The sequence below is a fragment of the Terrapene carolina genome, unplaced genomic scaffold, assembly GCF_002925995.2.
Source record: "Terrapene carolina triunguis isolate 2854851 unplaced genomic scaffold, T_m_triunguis-2.0 Scaffold93, whole genome shotgun sequence".
Lineage (NCBI taxonomy): Eukaryota > Metazoa > Chordata > Testudines > Emydidae > Terrapene > Terrapene triunguis.
The window spans coordinates 21,615,594-21,635,218 of NW_020664444.1; the positions used below are offsets into that span (position 1 = coordinate 21,615,594).

Below are 19,625 nucleotides of genomic sequence, written 5' to 3' on the forward strand. Positions count from 1 at the left end.
GATGTACCTGGAAAAGTGGAAATGATTCTCCATCTGGTCTGCCCAGCACAGAGTTCTGACTATGCAGTCCTCATTGCAGCTCATTCTGGAATACCTTCTGCTTTTAAAGAAGCCAGGCCTGGCCTTTTCTTCAGTCAAGGTCCACCTGGTGGCCATTTCAGTCTTTCGTCCTAAGGTTGACAGTAGGTCGGTTTTCTCACATGAAATGGTAATTCGTTTTCTCAAAGGCCTGGAGAGGGTATTCCCTCAGATAAAGGAACCAATTCCTCTCCTCCCCCTGGGACCTAATCCTTGTCCTGTTGAAACTAGAGACAGGCTCAGTGTTGGACCTCTCTTGGAAGGTGGCCTTTCTGGTGGCCATTACGTCATTCAGGAGAGTTTCAGAGATCCGCACCCTAACCTCAGAACCCTCATATATATCTAAGGCTACGATTTAATCATGGGTATTTTTAGTAAAAGTCATGGACAGGTCATGGGCAATAAACAAAAATTCACAGCCTGTGATCTGTCCATGACTTTTACTATAATTACCCCTGATTAAATCTTGGGGAGAGGGGTGCCAGCAGCACTAGCTGCCAGGGGCCACTGAGCAGCAGCTGCTCTGGCTGCCTGGGGGCTGCCGACAGCAGCTGCTCCAGCCACCCTGGGACCGCTGGCTGCAGGGCCACCCAAATGGTTGGCTGCGGAGCCATTCCAGCAGTGGCCAGTGCGGATGGCCACGGAGCCAGCTGCTTGGGCAGCCCTGGGGTCAGCCACACTGGCTGCCTCGGAAGTCACGGAGGTCACGGAAAGTCACAGAATCCATGACTTCTGCGACCTCCAGGGCCAACATGGAGCCCTACTCGTATACAATCTTCTTCAAAGATAAAGTGCAGCTACGCATGCATCCAAAGTTCCTCATGAAAGTGGTTTCTCAATTCCACTGCAACCAATTGATTTTTCTACCACTATTCTATCCTAAGCCATACGCAGATAGGGAAGAACAATGTCTGCTCTCTTTGGATGGCAGATGGCCCTGGCATTCTATATTCAGAAGACCAAACCGTTCTGTAGATCATCGCAGTTCTTCATAGCGATAGCTAAGAGCATGAAGGGGCTCCCCATCCCTGCTCAGAGGATTTCATCTTGGATCATGCCATGTATCCGGCCATGTTATGACCTCTGGGGGGTCTCCCCTCTGCCGAACCTGACTGCTCATTCCACTTGGTCTCAGGCCTCTTTGGCAGCTTTTCTAGCTCAAGTTTCTATTCGAGATATCTGCAGTGCTGCGACCTGGTCCTCGTGCACACGTTCTCAGCATGCTATGCCATCACTCAACAAGCCAGAGATGATGCCTACTTTGGCCACGCAGTGTTGCAGTCAGCTTGCCCTTAAGCTTCAAGCCCATCTCCTGTGCAACTGTTTGTGAATCACCTACATTGGAATGGATATGTGCAAGCACTCGAAGAAGAAAAAACAGTTACTAACCTTTTGTAACTGTTATTCTTCTAGATGTATTGCACTTCCATTCCAAGACCTGCCTGCTGTCCCCTCTCTTGGAGTGGTCCATGAGAAGAAACTGAAAGGGTGCAGGCTCAACAGGGCCCCTTATTCCCGCACTATGAGCGCACAGCAACAGGAGGTGTTAGAGCCGACTCAATGGGTACCACTAAAAAAAAAAATTCAGGCAACTGTGCTCAGGGCGTGCCACACCTACGTTGAAATGGACATGTGCAACACATCTAGAAGAATAACAGTTACAAAAGGTTAGTAACCGTTTTCTCTTCTTCGAGTGCTTGCACATGTCCAATGTAACTGTTTTTTCTTACCTAGTAAGTATTATTCTACATAACACAGAGAAACATTAAAAAAAATCTTGCTAACCCCACTTTAAAAGACCCTTGAGATATTAAGAGCTATACATTGTTGCTTAGAAATGCCAGTAAGGGCATAATTATATAAACCAGGAAAGAAAAGTGCAGCTGTTCAGAAAGATGAGGTGGAAGTCTGGAATTTCAGTGACTGCTAAACATATTAGGTTTTTTGACACAAAGATCCACTCACTGATCTGATCTTTTTTGAAAATAACAAAAATAAAGATTAACCTACCATAATCTTTTGGATATTTATTATAAAATACTTACTCTGCCTTGTCAGCAAGGTACAATTTGCATTTGAACAATAAGTCCAAATGTCTCTACCAAAATGTGCATTTTCCTGGTACGATATTATTTATCCAGTGAAGTTGTAATCACAAATACAAAGTCAGTAAAAGGCAGGCTCTGTGGCCATATGATGCAGTTTCATTATAGAAATTTAGGAATCCATGCTTGACCAATAAATCCAACCAATTAATTAACATGAATAAGTTTTGTTTTCTGAGAATGACTGGCCAGGTTTCTTGCAAAGCAAAACCAGTTTGGCAGATGAAAAAATTATGCCAAAACTTCCAATGCTATATATCTAAAGTTAGACACCTAACCCCATATTTAAGCACATAAATAAAACCTGTTTTCCCCAAAAAGAACTGAATGTGCAGTGTCCAATGAAGTCACAGGGAGATGTGCATATTCAATTCCTCTGAAAATCATGCCACTCTTACTTAGGTGTCTACATATGGACTTAAGTGCTTAATTTTAGGTATCTAGTTTGAAAATGTTTGTTTTAGCTTTTGTGATAGGAAAGAGATTGAAATGTTAGTGTGCAATTCACTTAGATAAATAGGGGTGCAAACTCTTCTTCTTGGCTCCCCTATTTGTTCACATATATCTCAAACAATTATCACACTCCAAAGGTTCTTTAATTAATTCTAAATATGTAAATCTGCATGTGAAAAAAGCTTTTATAATAATGTATGTCACTCTATTTACCTAGTTTACTGCACTAGTCAGCAGAAGCTTGGTTAATTTCAATATTTCTTCCTGTGTTTTTGATATCTGATTGTGGTGTTCTTGCGTTAATAGAAAAAATAGTACGATATTTGAAACAAAGACAACTTGGGTTGTATAAATCCTGTTGTCTTTTTAGAGGCAAGATTTCCTTAATATTTTAGTATTGTAATAAAAGTGATTAAACATAAACTTGTAATACTAACTGTACGCTACATAAAATACCAATATATTTTCCACAGCAAACTTTTCCTCTGCAAGCAATTCAAGAATCATCTAAAATATTTAATGAGTCCAGCTGTGTTAATTATGCATCTGAGGAAAAGTCAATTTTCTGCCATTAAGTGGATAAATTTTAAATTCAGTACTATCGCTTCTTAAAAGTAAATAACATAATAGCTAGCACTCATATTTTTATGCTTTTTTACTTGCAGACCTCTCAGTGACAAACAGAACAACAACGGGAATATACCACTGACTACTTTGAGCAACAGCACACCTACGTCAGTAGCCTGCACACCAAGACAGAACAGTAATATTCCCAGCAGAAAACCAGGACCGCTTCCTTCAAGCTTGGATGACCTGAAGGTAAACATGAAGAGGGATTTGTCTATGTGCAAATATCAGCAAAGGTTATAACTTGCAAATTGTTACTGACATTTTTATAGAAATGTTTTTGCCATTTTCATTTACTACCAACCTAGATTTTTTGCTTTTATTTAGTTTTTTCCTCCTCCAGTTTCTAAGAAGCTCTTTTCTTGTCCAGAGCATTTTATAAATTTTATCTAATCCTTACAACACTTCTCTACTTCAGATAAGAAAGGAACATAGAATTTGCTTACTTTATCTGTTCAGTATATGAAGGCTTGCCTGGGAGAATGAAAAAGAGGAAGCTGTTCAGTTGAGGTTCGGAACATTCTGCTTCGGAGCAGGGAAATCTTCAACTAGACTTAAAATACAAAGCAAAATGGAACAGGGTTTTCTGTTTGGCATCCCAGCACCAGTCGTCTCCTTTAACATTACCAATTTCAGTAATGCTGGACTATTTGCTATCTCTGAAACAATCTGGATTGTCCATCGGTTGTATAAATGTCCATAGAGCAGCAATACCTGCTCATCATTCCCCAATCCAGGACCAAACTTTTTTCCCCACCCTATAGTGGCTATATTCTTGAAATACCTCATGCATGTTTTTCCCCCAGTTCAGGAATTTCCTTTGTCTTGGGCCATCTATATAGTATTAGGGTTGATGAGTCCCCCCTTCGAGCCCTTAGTAATCTGATTCCTATACCAGCTGTCAATGAATACTGCCTTGCCTTTCTGGCTTGAAGAGTAGAGCAGATTCAGGCCCTCATGACAGATCCTCTATACAGAGTATTTCGTACAAATAGGGGCACTCTTAGATGTTCCAATCTATTCACCTCCTGGTTTTCTTTCTTAAATCTCACTCGATCCCAGGAAAGCTAGGTCTCATACACTTGATGTAGCAAAGGCACTATCTTTTTACTGAGAACAAAATGATTCAAGAATATGCCCAAACTATTTATGGCCTTTGCTGATTGAATTAAGGGGCAAACTATCCTCACAGAAGTTATCCAAATTGGTCCCCAGCTGTATAAGCCATGTTATGAACCAGCCAGAGTAGATCCATCAAGCCACATTAGAGCGCATTGCATTAGGGCTCAGGCAGCATCTGCTGCCTGTTTGAGGAATATTCCTGTATCTGAAATATGTTGAGCAGCTACACGGGGTTCGCTGTACACATTTACAAGATGCTATTCTTTAACACAGGCTTCCAGAAATTGGAGGCAGTTTTTCTAGGGTTCTCCTGCAGTATTTTTTAAGTAGGATTCCTAGTACCCACCTCCATGCAACCAAACAACTGCTTGTTAGTCACCAAGAGAGGAACCTATGAGCACAGTCACTCACAGAAAGAATGGTTACTTAGCTTACAGTAACTGTGGTTCTTTGAGTCGTGTTGTCCACACAGATTCCACACCCCATCGTATTTTCCTGCAAATATAGAGTTCTACTCCTATGGCATTGGTGAAGGAACTGAAGGACAGGTGGGTCTACTTTGCCCTGTATATTCTTGGTTGGGGGCACTTAGAGTGCAGGTGTGGCCCTAACAGACACTGTTAGCCAAAAGAACATGGTTTTTTTGCACGTGAGGTACATGTGCACCAAGAGTGGAATCATGTCAACAACACATCTCAAAGAACCACAGCTACTGTAGGGTAAGTAACCATTTATTTTTAAATCAAAATTTTGGTGGAAAGAATTACATAAAACACATACTGTAACTTACCCCTTCTGTCCATAGTTCACCCCCAGTGAGTATGTCAGTATACTTATTTGACTGGAAAATCCAGGCTCTCTCCACCAGAAGTTAGATAGCTAAATTACTTATGCTTTTCATTCTTGTGAAAGAAACCCAGGTGGCATATGGTAATAATTGGTCAATTTCTAACTAAAGGTGACTAATGCACTGAGTCATCCAATCCTCCTGATAAATTTCTGATACAATAGGTCCCATAATCTTGTCTCATGCTGGCATAGGAAAGTGACTCAACATGCCAAATTTTGTGTATTCAGTGCTTTAATGTGCATATTTGTCAGATACCGTAGATTTGTTTCAGAAGTTTTCAGTCCAAAATGAAGAGATGATGTACTTTCATATTTCCCAGATGAGTCTTGTTTGTGTTAAAGAAATATGCAGTGTGCTTACAGTGCTATCTGAAATGTTTGTCCATTGTATAGCAATGTAATAGTATTAAAATGATTTTTTGGCTTTCCACCAAAAGGAACTTGTTCATATAGATATGTTTTTTACATAAATGTTGCTATAAAGAATCTCTTTTGCCCACAAAAGACCAGTGCATAATGATTAGTGAATATGCTGAATATGCTTTTAGCAAAATGCAATGCAAATAAAACAACATGCTGGTTTTGTTTTGTTTTGAATACTAAGTCTTATTTTATCCTCAGGTAGCTGAACTGAAGATGGAATTGAAATTAAGGGGATTGCCAGTGTCTGGAACTAAAACAGATCTTATTGAGCGTCTAAAACCCTACCAAGATTTTAATAATAATAATGGTGTCAATACTAATAAAGTGGTTGCAATAACCACTTCTACTGGTGTCATCAGTAACACGGGGGAGGTAACTGTGGCATTCCCTGTTACAACATTAAATAAATCAGTGGGGAGCTTTCCTTCAGAAACGTCGTCTTCTGGAACTGGCTTCAAATTAGCACATACTGAAAGCATTAGCTCCCCTTTGCCCATTTCACCATCTCCTTCAGAACAATCAAGTCTGAGCACAGATGACACAAACATGACAGATACTTTCACAGAAATGATGAGCATGATGTCACCATCCCAGTTCTTAAGCACTTCACCTCTAAGAGTGACTGTGAATGAAGACAGTCTGAGTCATGGCAGTGGAAGCATTTCAAGCATGGAGCTTGATGCAGCAGAAAAGGACCGCAAGCTTCAAGAAAAAGAGAAGCAGATTGAAGAGCTCAAAAGGAAACTGGAACAAGAACAGAAACTTGTGGAAGTACTGAAAATGCAACTGGAGGTTGAAAAACGGGGTCAGCAGCAGCAGCAATCCCAGACTCCTGTTAACTCCATAACTACGCTGGATCAGAAACAATTAAATGCTGCTATCAAAGATGAAAATACTCTCACTGATTGCTCTAGTCCAAGGCAACCAGTATCTGTAACGAGCCATTCTTTAGGACAGCCAGTGTCTACTGGTGGCCAGAACCTAGTTGCTAAAAAGGCTGTTGTTATCAAACAGGAGATACCTTTGGCCAAAGCTGAACCACAGAATGTAATCTCTCAATTCTATGTGAGTTCACAGAGGCAGCCACAAACTGCAGTTGTTGCCCAGCCTCCAGCTTTACTAACTACCCACGGAACAACACAGTTGCTACTCCCACTGTCTATCCAAGGACCGAATTCAGCCACTTCAGTGCAGCTACCAGTGGGCAATATACAGCTACAGGTATGAAATGTTTTCTCTATCTTTAATCATTTAAATTACCCATTATGATTGTCAGCCATGCTGCTCATTTTTTATATACAGAGTAGAAAAGCGCTGTTTATATTCTTAATAATTGTAAAAATATTGACTTTTTTCATGATTGCATTAGACTTGAGTAGAAACTATCAAGAGCCAATCGTTTCAGTTAGCTTCTTTTCCCATACTCAGGCATTTCCTAGATGAGTCCTTTTTGCATTCTAGCAAAGATATTTTGAAAAATTTCCTTGACAATTATTCTTCCAAGGATTAAGCCTACTAGCCCAAGAGGCAAGTACCTGCAGTCCTCTATCCCTTTCCACATGCACTCCCTCCTGCCCCCAGTAAATCAACTCTGACTTTCCACCACCACACAAGTCATCAGTTCTTCCCTCATACATAAAATCAGTTCTGATGCTCATCCCTCAGATAAAATGAATTCTCACACCCACTTATCTTCCAATTAATCAGCTTTAGGCTCTCCCTAAATGAATTAATTCTGGCCTCAACAATCACATACCTCCCACGTGCTGGGATCTCCCCTGCCAGTGTAGCTTGGGAAGCCCTATCTCCTTGCTTGGAACCTCTGCTCTCTTCCTGGATATGCAAATAGCCCTTCTGCACATGGGCCACTCTGCTCCTTGCTCCCCTAACCTTCAGGTAAAGCAGCAGATCCAGCCCCTTTGCTCCAGCAACCCCACTCTCCACAATATAAATCAGTTAGGTGATTCTAGTGCAACTGATCTCCATGACATTCTGTACTACTGAAATGTGAATGGAAACTTTGGAGTCTCCTTGATCTCCTTTTATTCAGATTTTGTAGTAGTGACATCACTTAGTTTTAGTAGGCTACCAAGCTAAGATGAAAAAAACCTGATGACTTAAAAGTATCACCTATCATACCTGCATGCAGTGATGGTACACTTTGTTTAGGAAATAGAGACTGCCCAGATTGTGCTGGGGGAGAATTAGCTTTGGCATAGTAAAGTTCTTAATGTTTTGGGGTTGCTTTTTTGGAGGGAGTGAAGGGATTTACATTACCATACATTTGAGGTTCAAGGAACAGGTGTATAGAAAGGGGTTTCTCAGTTGTGTACAAATATTTTACTATATATTCATGTTCTATTGCTGTTTCATTTGCTGTCTGTCTCAACAAGAATGTGGTGGAGTTTTCCCAGACTGTACAGAAAGTATCCTATTCAGTTTTTCTGATCTATACTGGATCAGAACATATAACTCCAAATGCTGTTGTTTGCAAAATGCGTATTGGGACTTTTCTCCCAAGTCCAACTGTGTGTTTTCCCATCTACTTCTATTTTACTTTTACATACTCAAATATTGGGCTGTAAATGGAATCTGTGGAATCAGAAAGTGAAACAATATTCAAACAATGTGACTTCTTGACTGATTGTAAATTACCACAACTGAGGATTATTGATTATGCCATAACTATACTGTAAATAGCTAAAATGTTAAATGTCATTGTGTAAATTTCATTTGTCTTTAGGCTCAGTCACAAGCAGGAATTCAGGCTTCATCACAAGTATCTGCGCCTGTTTCATCTTCTGGTCTAGTTCAGACAGCACCACAGATTCATGGTCCACCATCAAAACAAAATACTGTCACCCAGTATGTGCTTAGTCAGGCCCAACAAATCAGAAAGGTTTGTGACTACTGATGAGATATAAATGTGAAATTATTGTATACTGTAATTTGAGGCATTTCTGTTACCATTTGCTACATGGGTAACCTATGAGCTCTGTTAGGAAATATTATCCTTTCTAAGGCGGACAACCTGGTTTACTGGATACTATACGGTGGGCCAGAAAGAATGATTCTGTAGCCCGGTGGTTAGGGTGCCCATCTGGAAAACCCAGGTTCCAGGCCCTGCTCCAATGAATATTTAAGTATTTTATACAAAGTGAAACAGCTTATATGGGGGAGATTGAGAGAGATCTATCCCAGAGTACCCTATACTCTGGTGGTTAGGGCACTCACCTTAGGGCCAGGAAACCCTGTTTCAAATCAGTGTGTGGGGATTTGTACCAAAGTCTCCCACATACCCAGTGAGTGCTCTAACCACTGGGCTGTAGAACATAGAAGGGATGAATTTCCTCATTTTTTTTTGGTGAGAAAGGCACCTAAGCCGGATCTGGCCTAACTCCAGGGGTGGATTCAGGGCTCTGACTGCAGAGTGGAGGGAAGTACCTCCCTGCAGTCCACAATTAGGTGCCCAATTCCCTTTAAGGGCCAAAACTTAGACCACACCCCTTTCCGACATTTTCTGTGCCTACTCTAGGCAGCTTCCTGCTCAGCATGCTGACTTGTGTGAATCCTGTTCTTTGGTACGTAACTTGGGTCTGTAGATTCCACTACACCCCAGGATGCCTATATTTTAGGGATTGCACTGCTGAGTCTTAAGTCACCTTTCTGGACCTAGCTGTTAACTGCTCTGTGCACCATATTTTCCCTATGTGAAAAAATGGGGCTGATGGACCTTAAACTTTAATAAGGTAGGTATCATGAAAGAAAACTACTATATTAGTACTAGCTGTTGTATTTCTTTGTTATTAAGCATGTGTTATTGTATTGATGGGAAAAAATGTTGTTCCCATTTTTCCATTTATTTCTTTAGATTGTGCTCAAATACCAGCTAACCTACTCAAATAAGGACTTTTTATCTTAAAGGGGTAGACGTTACTGTCTTTATGTAGTTTTGATAATCCAGATTTACAAAAGGGCATGTATTTTAGATATGCACTAGGAGTTTATATCCTCTTTTTCTAAGAACTAGTTTGAAATTAAATCAGGCCAGAAATTAGTACAATTGTGCTTTATTGGTTGGCCACTAGGTGGAGATGTTATTTTAAATTGTTTCATGCCTCAAACGTGCCAGAAACCATGTTCCTCTCAGTACAACACTGATAGGTCATGTGCTTCCTGGAAGATCAGAGAGGAAAGCAGTTTAGATTTTTTTTAAGTATAATCATCAGCAAAAGCTATTTGCCAGACTCTACAGACAGACTGAAGCAGTATTATAAATTTCAGGTGAGTGAAGGCTCAACATTGCACAGTGATAGTCTCTCTCCAGGAACAGCAATGGTGACAGTTGCTCCAGACCCTTCTGCCTGAGCCACTGAAAAATACAGACAATTGTTGTAGTTATAGAAAAAACACTTTCCCAGGTAGAAGTTAAGCAAACAAATACATAAGTAAGAAAGCATAATTGCTTTTACTTTCCCTAATGATTTTAATGTCATTTAACCATCATTGTGAATATAAAAATGTTAGCTTTTGATAAAATATTAATCTTTTACAGGTTTTCCCATCTAATACATCAAATACAGTATTTCCCTATCAAAATCCACCTGTTACAACACTACAGCAGCCTTTTATCAATAAGGCATTAAACACTAGCCTTGATGCTGGGAAGAACCAGGTTCCCTCAGTGCAAAATGGACCCAGTAAGGTAAGATTTGCTCACTTCTCCACAAGACTGTTGCTACATTTTTTATTAAGAAAATGTAAGCATGAGGAATTAGTGTTGGGTGTATATGAATATTTTACATACAGAATACATACAATGTCTAATCTAGCTGTAAAAAATAACTGATAGTGTGTGATTACTTTTAACTAGATAGTTATCTGACTGGAGAACTAGGGTAAATCCAATATTTATATAGCTGATCCCCTTAAGAATAGTTTACTTTACCAATATGGTACACTTGTTTGTTCATTATGTTGTTGTTTCACACAGCCTGACTCACCACCTGAGTCCCAGCCATATATCATACAACACTCTCTATTCAGCAATCCAGTAACCAAGACAAAAGACCCTCCACGTTATGAAGAGGCCATAAAACAGACCCGCAACATGCAGGCATGTCAGCGAGAGGTAGGTTAAATAAGAGAAAATAACTATCAGATAATTTTTTCCCTTTTTACATAGAATTATTAGAATCAGTGTCAATGTGTTGGTCCGAGTGCTAGGATTTTCCTGCATGCACTCCATTGCTTAGACCAGGGGTCTCAAACTCAATTTTCCTTAGGGCCAGTGCCAGTCCTCAAATCCTCTCAGCAGGCCAATAATGTCACTGAAGATGGTGTTCAGAAAAGAAAATGTTTATATTGTATTTTTTATTTTGAATTTCTTAGCAATAATAAAACTGTCATACAACTTTATACAGTTCTTCGCCTGCCAGAGAGTTTTTAGTGTTTGCCAGACACCTGGCAACGCTTCAGTTCTGTCAGTTTGTTGATGTTTGGCCTCAGTGACTGAGCAGTTGAAGGTGTGCATCAGATAATTGTGTTCAGTATTTTGACTTGTTTATAGTCATTGTGGAAAAAAGTGATGCTGCCTCCATGGCTGACTCTGCCCAGCGACTAGTGATGGTATCTCTGTCCCAGCCAATGGGAGCTGCGGGGGGGAGGGAGGAGCATCTGCAGCAGACATTGCCGGCAGCGTGTCTGCCTGCGTCTCTTCTCTGTGGGCTGCAGTGGGCAGGTTCTCTGGCTGCAGATAGCCCGCAGGCCGGGACTTTGAGACCCCTGGCTTAGACCTACCCTATTGACATTTGGATATATATAGTGATCATTTACTCCAAGAGCTCTGGTTTTTCATGATTCTGTTAACTGAATTTATCCTTTAGATAAAATTATTTCAGATCTACAAAATATTGGTTGTTTGACTGTTTATTAGCTGTATGGAAATTATTAATATTGTGATATTATCAAATCTGACACCTTGTTACCAATCTAGTAATAGTTACCCTTCAAATGACATTGCATGTCTTCAGCTCTTTAAAGAGTTTGTCTGACCCATAATACCTTGAAAATGGTTAAGCTGTATTTGATAAGTGTACGATTTATTATTGTTTGTATTTGTGTAAAATTTTTCAACAACATTTAAAAGGTACATTAGCAGGACCACTCAAAAAGACCCCCTAATTTTAATGAGTGTTGTCAGTACTATTATGAGGCATATTGGAGGGTGAGCCTTAAAGTGTCACCATGACATCATTCATGTTGGCAATGAGGAGACTTCAAGACAGTTGCAAGGCAAGATGTTCATTTGCTTTATTTGTATTTCGTTGTAATAATTTCTTTAGAACGTTATTTTAAAAAAATGTATAACCAGTAGCCCACCCACTAGTCTTGGCTGGTGCTTACATGGTAGAAGAAGCCACTGTTTAAAAAGCTATTAAATACATCAACATTACTTACATTATTTTTTAAAAAATATTTCTCCTTGCCTTTCAGCATTTTCCTGATTTGCTTTATGCTAATCCCCTCAGTGACAAAACTATAACACATATGACAACCCCCATCTAATATCATTCAAAGTATTATTTAAAAGCATGGCATTACTCCATCTTTTATTGGTGAGGCTAAAGTCATTTAAAAAAAATCTAGAGCCATAAGCCAAGCTAATGTTAATAGTGTTATTGAGGGAAGCTGGCATCAGTCACATCTTATATTAGGGTCTGCATGACAAGAAATTCTCTTTCTTACAGATTTCAAATGCACACAGTCAGCAGATGGATGATCTCTTTGATATCCTCATTAAGAGTGGAGGTAAGTCAGATTATCACTATGTGTAATGTATAGACAAAACTATTAAAAAAACTGACAGAAATTAGAACAAGAAATTAAGATGCGACGGGAAGAAAGGAGTAAGGAAGAAAACGGGGCCACTACAGCAGAGGGGTCTCCTCTGCTGGAACAAGTGGCTATTTAGGTACCAACCATGGCATTTATTATTCCTCTTCAATTCTCTAAGAACACTGTACCTAAATGCAAATTATTTCAAAGGCCAAAGTTCTACTACCACTGAGGAAAATAATCATTCACCCCTATGCCCCAAGCTGACTGCTACTGTAGAAGGCTGTCAGTTGTTATACATCAGCTTTAGACCATGACAAAAATATCTTAGTAGAGAGTATACAAGTAGTTCTACATTTTAACTAGACAACTATTTATCAAGGTTTCAGCTCTCATTTTGAGGCAAGTAAAACATTCATTTCAGGGGTATGTGGGAAGTAAACTACTTATGGTTCTGATCCAGTTCAGACGAAAGGTGTAATTAAAATCTGCTTTCTGTAGATTTATATAGATTAAATTTTGAAAAAAGTGATTTGTATTTAAAACAAGAATTAAAATATTTTAATCAGATTACAGTATCTAAACTGAATCAGGGTATGACTCTCTGTTATTTCAATAAAGCTCTTCAATGTCCAGCTGTTCATAAAGCAGCCCCAACAGGGAAAGATGAACAATTGATGTCTTACCAAGGTATTCTAGGGTACTCATCACTATGGTGTCTTGAGTTTACCAGCAGGTTCCAGCTAGTAATAAATATTGAAGGACGATGCTATATCCAGAGTCTTACAAACACATACTTATGTAAATTTAGTATATTCCTCATCTGCCATTCTAGAAAATGTTTCCTCCCCATTTCTCTAGAACAGTGTTTCTCAATGACTGGTCCATGGACTGGCGCCAATCCCTGGTATCAAAAAGGTTGTGAAACACTGCTCTAGAATACTGGCCATTCTGCTCATGCTGCACAGTCTTTTTCTGGGCTCTTTCACATACCTCTCATGACTCCATGCAGCCCTAATCTTAGAATGTGAGCAAGCCTGGAGAACCACTTCAGTCACTCTCTGGGTAATTTATTTAAGTGGTAAAAGCTCTTAGTCGCTTCCTCTTTCTAACAGGGTTCAATAATAATCTGCAGGGTCAGTTTCCTTGATGTGGTTCTAGTTCTGCTGCTATAGCTCTTGTGTATTACTGACTATCACATCAAGCCAATTATGGTTGCAGAGTTTTTGCATCTGCCACCTGAGAAAAACCTGCACTCTAATTCTCACCATTCATTATGTCTGCTAACAGTAGTATAGCATAGTGTTTGGTAGAATGGAAGAAAAGGAGACACACAAAGGAAAACTTCCAAGATAATCTGGAAAAGACAATATATACAGAATAAAGCGTGTTTCCATTGACATTTTCTATTGTAATGTACAAAATTAACACGTTAAAACCTAACCATCAAAGAAACTATTGGGGGAAATAGGCATAAAATGTGCACGCACACATATATTAGTTAATGGCTAACCTCCTGTCCCATTTAATCAAGTAAATTAAAATGTGACATAATTAATCTTCCAGTCAGCATTTAAACTAAGATTAAAGATCAGAAAGCAACTCTGAACAAAAGAATTTTGCAAACTAGCATTGGCATAAAAACATACATAAAATTCATTGTATGCAGATAAATGGTTAATATACTGAGAAGAAAATCTTCTGATAGCAAGCAATCAAATTAGTGTAATGTTGAGTGTTGCTTCCATAAGGAATTGATGAGTGCCAAGATAAAAAAAACTGATTGTTCGTTAGTAGCTGGAATTTCAACCATATCCTAAAAATCTACAGTATTTCTGCTAGTCAAAATTAACTGAAGAGTTTTAAGAATAAATAAGAATTGAATTACACAATGCAGGGATTGTATAATCTGAAAGCAAAATAGCTGCCTTTATAGACTAACCACAATATAAGACCTTTGTAATGACCAACTGAGACTATTACACAAAAATTCAAACATCTTAATACAGAACAATCAAGCTTTGTTTAATGTGCACACATAGTTCTAATGCTCCCCAAAAATCTTCATGCTAATGGTTCTATGCTTCTCACTTCCAAATGATAATGTAAAGTTATAGGAAATGGTAAAGAACACATTATTATGCTTACTCAGATATATACAAACATCTGTAGCAGAGGGTGAAGAAATTATGGTTTGATCAGTAAGAGTCATTTGCCAATTCCTGTAAGTTTTGCAAAAAAATTAAGCAAAAATACTGTGGCAGATATTTTCCATCTTCTTATTAAAAAGGAAAGACCCCCATTCCTGGGCTATTGCCCTAACCTACATGAGCTTTGCACTAAAAACCTTTGCCAGCATAATGTTGGCTAAGGATGTGTTTTAAACATTTTTTTATACCAACAGAAGCCCTCTTGCAGATGCAGTTATGCTGGCAAAAAAAGTGCTTTTGCTGACATGGATAAGGCCCTACTTGAATTGCGGTTGAGTTGCAGACAAGCAATAACAGACCTTATTATTATGGGCGTCCGGGGCTCCTATTGTCAGCCTTGCACACGGCAGGGCACCTGCTGTCAAAATTGCAGTGGAAGCCAAATATTGCGGAATCCGCAATATCACAAATTAAGCTGGGCCTTAGATATAGCTTATTTTGTTTGGGAAACCAGTATGAGCTATACCAGCAAAAGCACATTTTTGCCATTAGAAGCTGTCTCTCTACTAGGAAGGTTTACTAGAACAGCTATACCAGCAAACCTTTTTAGTGAAGACTAGACTCGAGAAAACTGTGTGGATTGGTAGACAAAAAAGTTTTTCATTGTCTTCACTTAAAGTTTTATGTACAAAAACTGTTTGTGAACTCTGTTCAGTTAATAAATGTACAACAGAGGCATGATCTGCAACTATCCATTGACTTTACTGGGGCTATTTGATTAAGAGCAGCAGGGTTGACGTTTAGAAAGAGCTAATAAACAAGGCATAAGAAAATATAGGCATACTTAACTTGTAAGGTTAAGTAAATTGTTCCATTAGCCTCCTCAAGGACTTGTGCAGTTACTGCTTAAGTAGAAATGTCCTTTTAATAAGAACAACACTAGGTGAGCTCTTGTTCTAAGGTAATATTTGGTACTAAGTTAGTGAAAAAGCTGTATAACTGTGGTAAAATACACTTGGACATAGCACTAGTATTTCAGATCTTCAATTTAGAAAGACCATGGACATCATGTCAGTTCTCCTCAGATGGATATAATATTTCTGACTTGCTGAAATATTACTGAAAAGATGTGGAGATCACTTTAAAAGAGATTGTGTCTCATTATTAGAATTATTTGCAGTGTTGTTATAACCATGTTGGTCCCAGGATATTAGACAGATGTAGTGGATTAGGCAGTATCTTTTATTGGACCAACTCCTGAAGAAGTGTTCTGTAAGCTCAAAAGCTTGTCTTTTTCATCAACAGAAGTTGATCCAATAAGAGATATTATCTCACCCACCTTGTCTCATTATTAAAATGATAAACAACTTCACATGCTTAGTTTATATTTACAGTTTGTACCTCAAGAAAGTATTTAGTAGTTGAATATTTGAAGATGCCTAATCTTTGTATGCCCTTTATTTTCATGGATTTATTTTAACTTTCTTTTATACAGAGATTTCCCTCCCTATAAAAGAGGAACCATCTCCCATTTCCAAAATGAGACCAGTTACAGCCAATATCACCACAATGCCAGTGAACACAGTGGTATCTCGCCCACCACCACAAGTCCAAATGGCACCTCCTATGTCTTTAGAACCAACAAACAGTTTGTCTCTAAGTTTGGAGAACCAACTTGAAGCTCTCTTGGATGGAACTTTACCTTCAGGTAATGAAATTCCTCAACTAACAAGCAGTCGCGAGGACAGAGAATCATTTTCTCTGATTGAAGATCTTCAGAATGATCTGCTTAATCACTCCAGCATGCTTGATCATGCTCATTCACCCATGGAAACAGCTGACCAACAATTCACTGCTAATAGTTCCTGTTTATCTCTTGACCTTCCTGACACAAATTTAGACAATATGGAGTGGTTAGACATTACCATGCCCAATTCCTCATCGGGGCTTACTCCTCTGAGCTCTACTGCCCCAAGTATGTTTTCCACTGACTTTCTAGATCCACAAGACCTACAGCTGCACTGGGATTAAGCTATAGAGGTGCAGCAGATGAAAATTTGACTTTATCTGTTTACAGTATATGTCCTTTATGACACAATTCTGGTTGCAATTAAGGTAAATTATCACAGAATGATTGGGAAGGAGAAATGCTTGATGCTAATTCTGCATTTATGTTGAAGTATACAAGTAAGTTTCTTTACCCTTCTATCAATAATGCAGATCAGAGCCATCTGGGAATTATACTTCACAGGTCAAGAGAGAATGATTGTAGTTATTGATGAAAAGTACCACCCAGAAGAAAGCAGGAAAAAAAAGTGTATATAGGAAATAGCATTGAGATATCTTCATAATGCTCAAACGAACTGCAAAACGTGTGGTCATTTGATTAGACTTTAAACAGAAGAAAAATAGTGCAATCAGATTTCAACCTACTGTACCAATAAAGAGTAAACATTGTTTGAGGGAAGGTAAGATATCACTGCACTTGATTGTTCCTGTGGACAGCCTGAGCCAAGATCAAGAGGCATTGTAAGGGCAAAGGCAACTAAAAGCACTGGCTGGTTCAGTGAAATTTCACTTGTCTAGAGTCTTTAAATTTGTTCAAGTTGTATTTGTATTTTATTTTATTTTCTGTGACTTTTAGAAAACTCCTCTTACTCTATTTCAATTTTAAATCCTGAGGGAAGAACTTAACTGCAGCCAAAGGGATATTTTAAATGTAATTGCACACAATCCACTGTAGCAAGGCCAGGTATATTGAGAACACTGAATTTTCTATAGCAACACTTTGGATTTATTAGATATGTGTATATCAGACAGTTATTTGTATACTTTTTACCTTTGTGACTTGTACAGCTTATTTTTGTGGAGGCAGAGTAGCAGTGGTCACCAAACCAATAGACTATAGTATTCTAAGAATATTTAATATCCAAGTTTACTTCCATTGTTTCAGAGACTATTTGCTAGAGACATTCATCTAGCCAAATATCTCAAAGAATCATTTCAGGATATTAAAATGTTTACAGGACAATACAAGAGGAGTTCCATATAATTGTTGTAGGCCCTGATCTTGCAAACATTTATGGACATGAGTATGACATGCTGACCTCAATTAAAATTTTTGCAGGATCAAGGTCAGAATTCATAGGATGTACTGACAAGATAGGCAACTTTCATCTCTTAAGATAGCGACATACCAACTCCCTAACCCCTGAACATCTTAGGTAAAAGTTGTTCAAGAGCAATGAAAAAGTAGAAAAGCTTCAAGATGTAAAATTCAACACTATTAAGGATTAATCCTTCAAAAAATAGAGTAGATGATTGTAGCAAAAAACAGTACTTAGTTGTGGGCATGCTGGATTGGTGGTGATGGGCATGCAGTAACAAATGACAACCCCCTAATTTGCTCCTTGTAGAATTTCTAACTTTTTAGAAACTAACATGAAAATACTTTGAAAAACAAACCAGAATGCAAATAGGAATGAAATATTCTAGAACTCTATTTTATTTCTCATACAATAACTTTAACAGTATTGCTGTAACTAATACATACATATTCCCACAAAATTAAGATTAGAAATAAAGTAATTTCTGGATTGAAAATGGGTCTCAGATCAGAATCAGGTTTCAGAGTAGCAGCCGTGTTAGTCTGTATCCGCAAAAAGAACAGGAGTACTTGTGACACCTTAGAGACTAACAAATTTATTTGTGCATAAGCTTTCGTGGGCTACAGCCCACTTCATCGGATGCATAGAATGGAACATATAGTAAGGAGATATATATATACACATACAGAGAACATGAAAAGGTGGGAGTTGCCCTACCGACTCTAAAGAGGCTAATTAATTAAGATGAGCAATTATCAGCAGGAGAAAAAAAACAACTTTTGTAGTGATAATCAAGATGGCCCATTTCAGACAGTTTGACAAGAAAGTGTGAGGATACTTAACAATTGTTTTTTCAGTTTCAAAAATAACATTTAGCAAGTGATTAGTGCACAATGTGGTATGAAAGCTTATGCCATTTTGCAGAGGAAAACTGATATCAAAGAAATCCTGGAAACAAACTAAAAGTGGCTGCTGTTAACTGTACAGTAACCATTTTAATAAGCATACCAAAATGAACTTCTAGATTATAATAGTCCAGATTCTTATAACTTCCTAAATTACCAATCATGAAGTGTAAGCCATTAGTTCTGCTTGGGCAGAGTTCAGTTGACTAAGTATAAACACAGAAATTCAGACTAATGGATTACTTTGCAGACTTGGGGACTAAATTAGCCTCTGTACTTTTTGGGATAGATCAGATCAACATTTTAAAACTAATTACATATCTTTATATGAAAATATTTGCCAACACTTCATAAAAGGCCACACTTATGAAGATGCCAATTCATACATGTAGTTTGGTTTTAAACATAAACATTCTAAGAAAATGTCTGTGATATTAACAAAAAGCAAAGAAATTCAAAGTTAAGGGATAGGATGCTATCCTTATTCCTCACTGTTGTGCCTAGATACTGCCAGGAGTAGTTGTGCATACAATACTTGGGTACAATGTTACATATGGACTGTCTGCCTTAAGTTTTAATTGTCTTGGCTTTGGTATTATATACACTGTTACTTATGTGTAGTATTTTGCTTTTAATATTGATGACTAGAGTAGGGTTCTTCAGACAATAAATACCCTGACCTTTACCCATTCCACTTGGCGACACTCTCTTGGGGGCTGATCCTATGAGGTGCTAAGTGCCTCCTCTGAGCTCCTGATTGTTCTCAGATTTTACTGAAATGAAGAGAGTTAAAGGCACTCAGCACCTTGGAGGAATAGGTGCTTGGTCTGGTAGCTAGACCTGTGTATGAAATTTATATTGTTCTATGCTACTATGTTAGTATATTATGTATGATATTGTACGAAAAATGTGCAGTGTGAAATGTGACAACAGACCAAAGATGGTAGTAACAAAATGGCCCCTTTTGTC

The 19,625-nt window shown here is 38.4% G+C and overlaps 1 protein-coding gene across 1 annotated transcript in view; it reads left to right on the plus strand.

Moving 5' to 3' along the window:
• Positions 1 to 18,328, plus strand: part of MRTFB (myocardin related transcription factor B) — a 181,806-nt gene extending 163,478 nt beyond the window's left edge. Inside the window, exons 10-16 of the mRNA XM_026650801.1 lie at positions 3,302 to 3,455; positions 5,856 to 6,878; positions 8,401 to 8,556; positions 10,213 to 10,362; positions 10,651 to 10,788; positions 12,407 to 12,467; positions 16,140 to 18,328. Coding sequence (XP_026506586.1) covers positions 3,302 to 3,455; positions 5,856 to 6,878; positions 8,401 to 8,556; positions 10,213 to 10,362; positions 10,651 to 10,788; positions 12,407 to 12,467; positions 16,140 to 16,675 — 2,218 coding nt within the window. The 3' untranslated portion in view covers positions 16,676 to 18,328. The remainder of the gene's footprint in view (positions 1 to 3,301; positions 3,456 to 5,855; positions 6,879 to 8,400; positions 8,557 to 10,212; positions 10,363 to 10,650; positions 10,789 to 12,406; positions 12,468 to 16,139) is intronic.
• Positions 18,329 to 19,625: the final 1,297 nt, after the last annotated feature.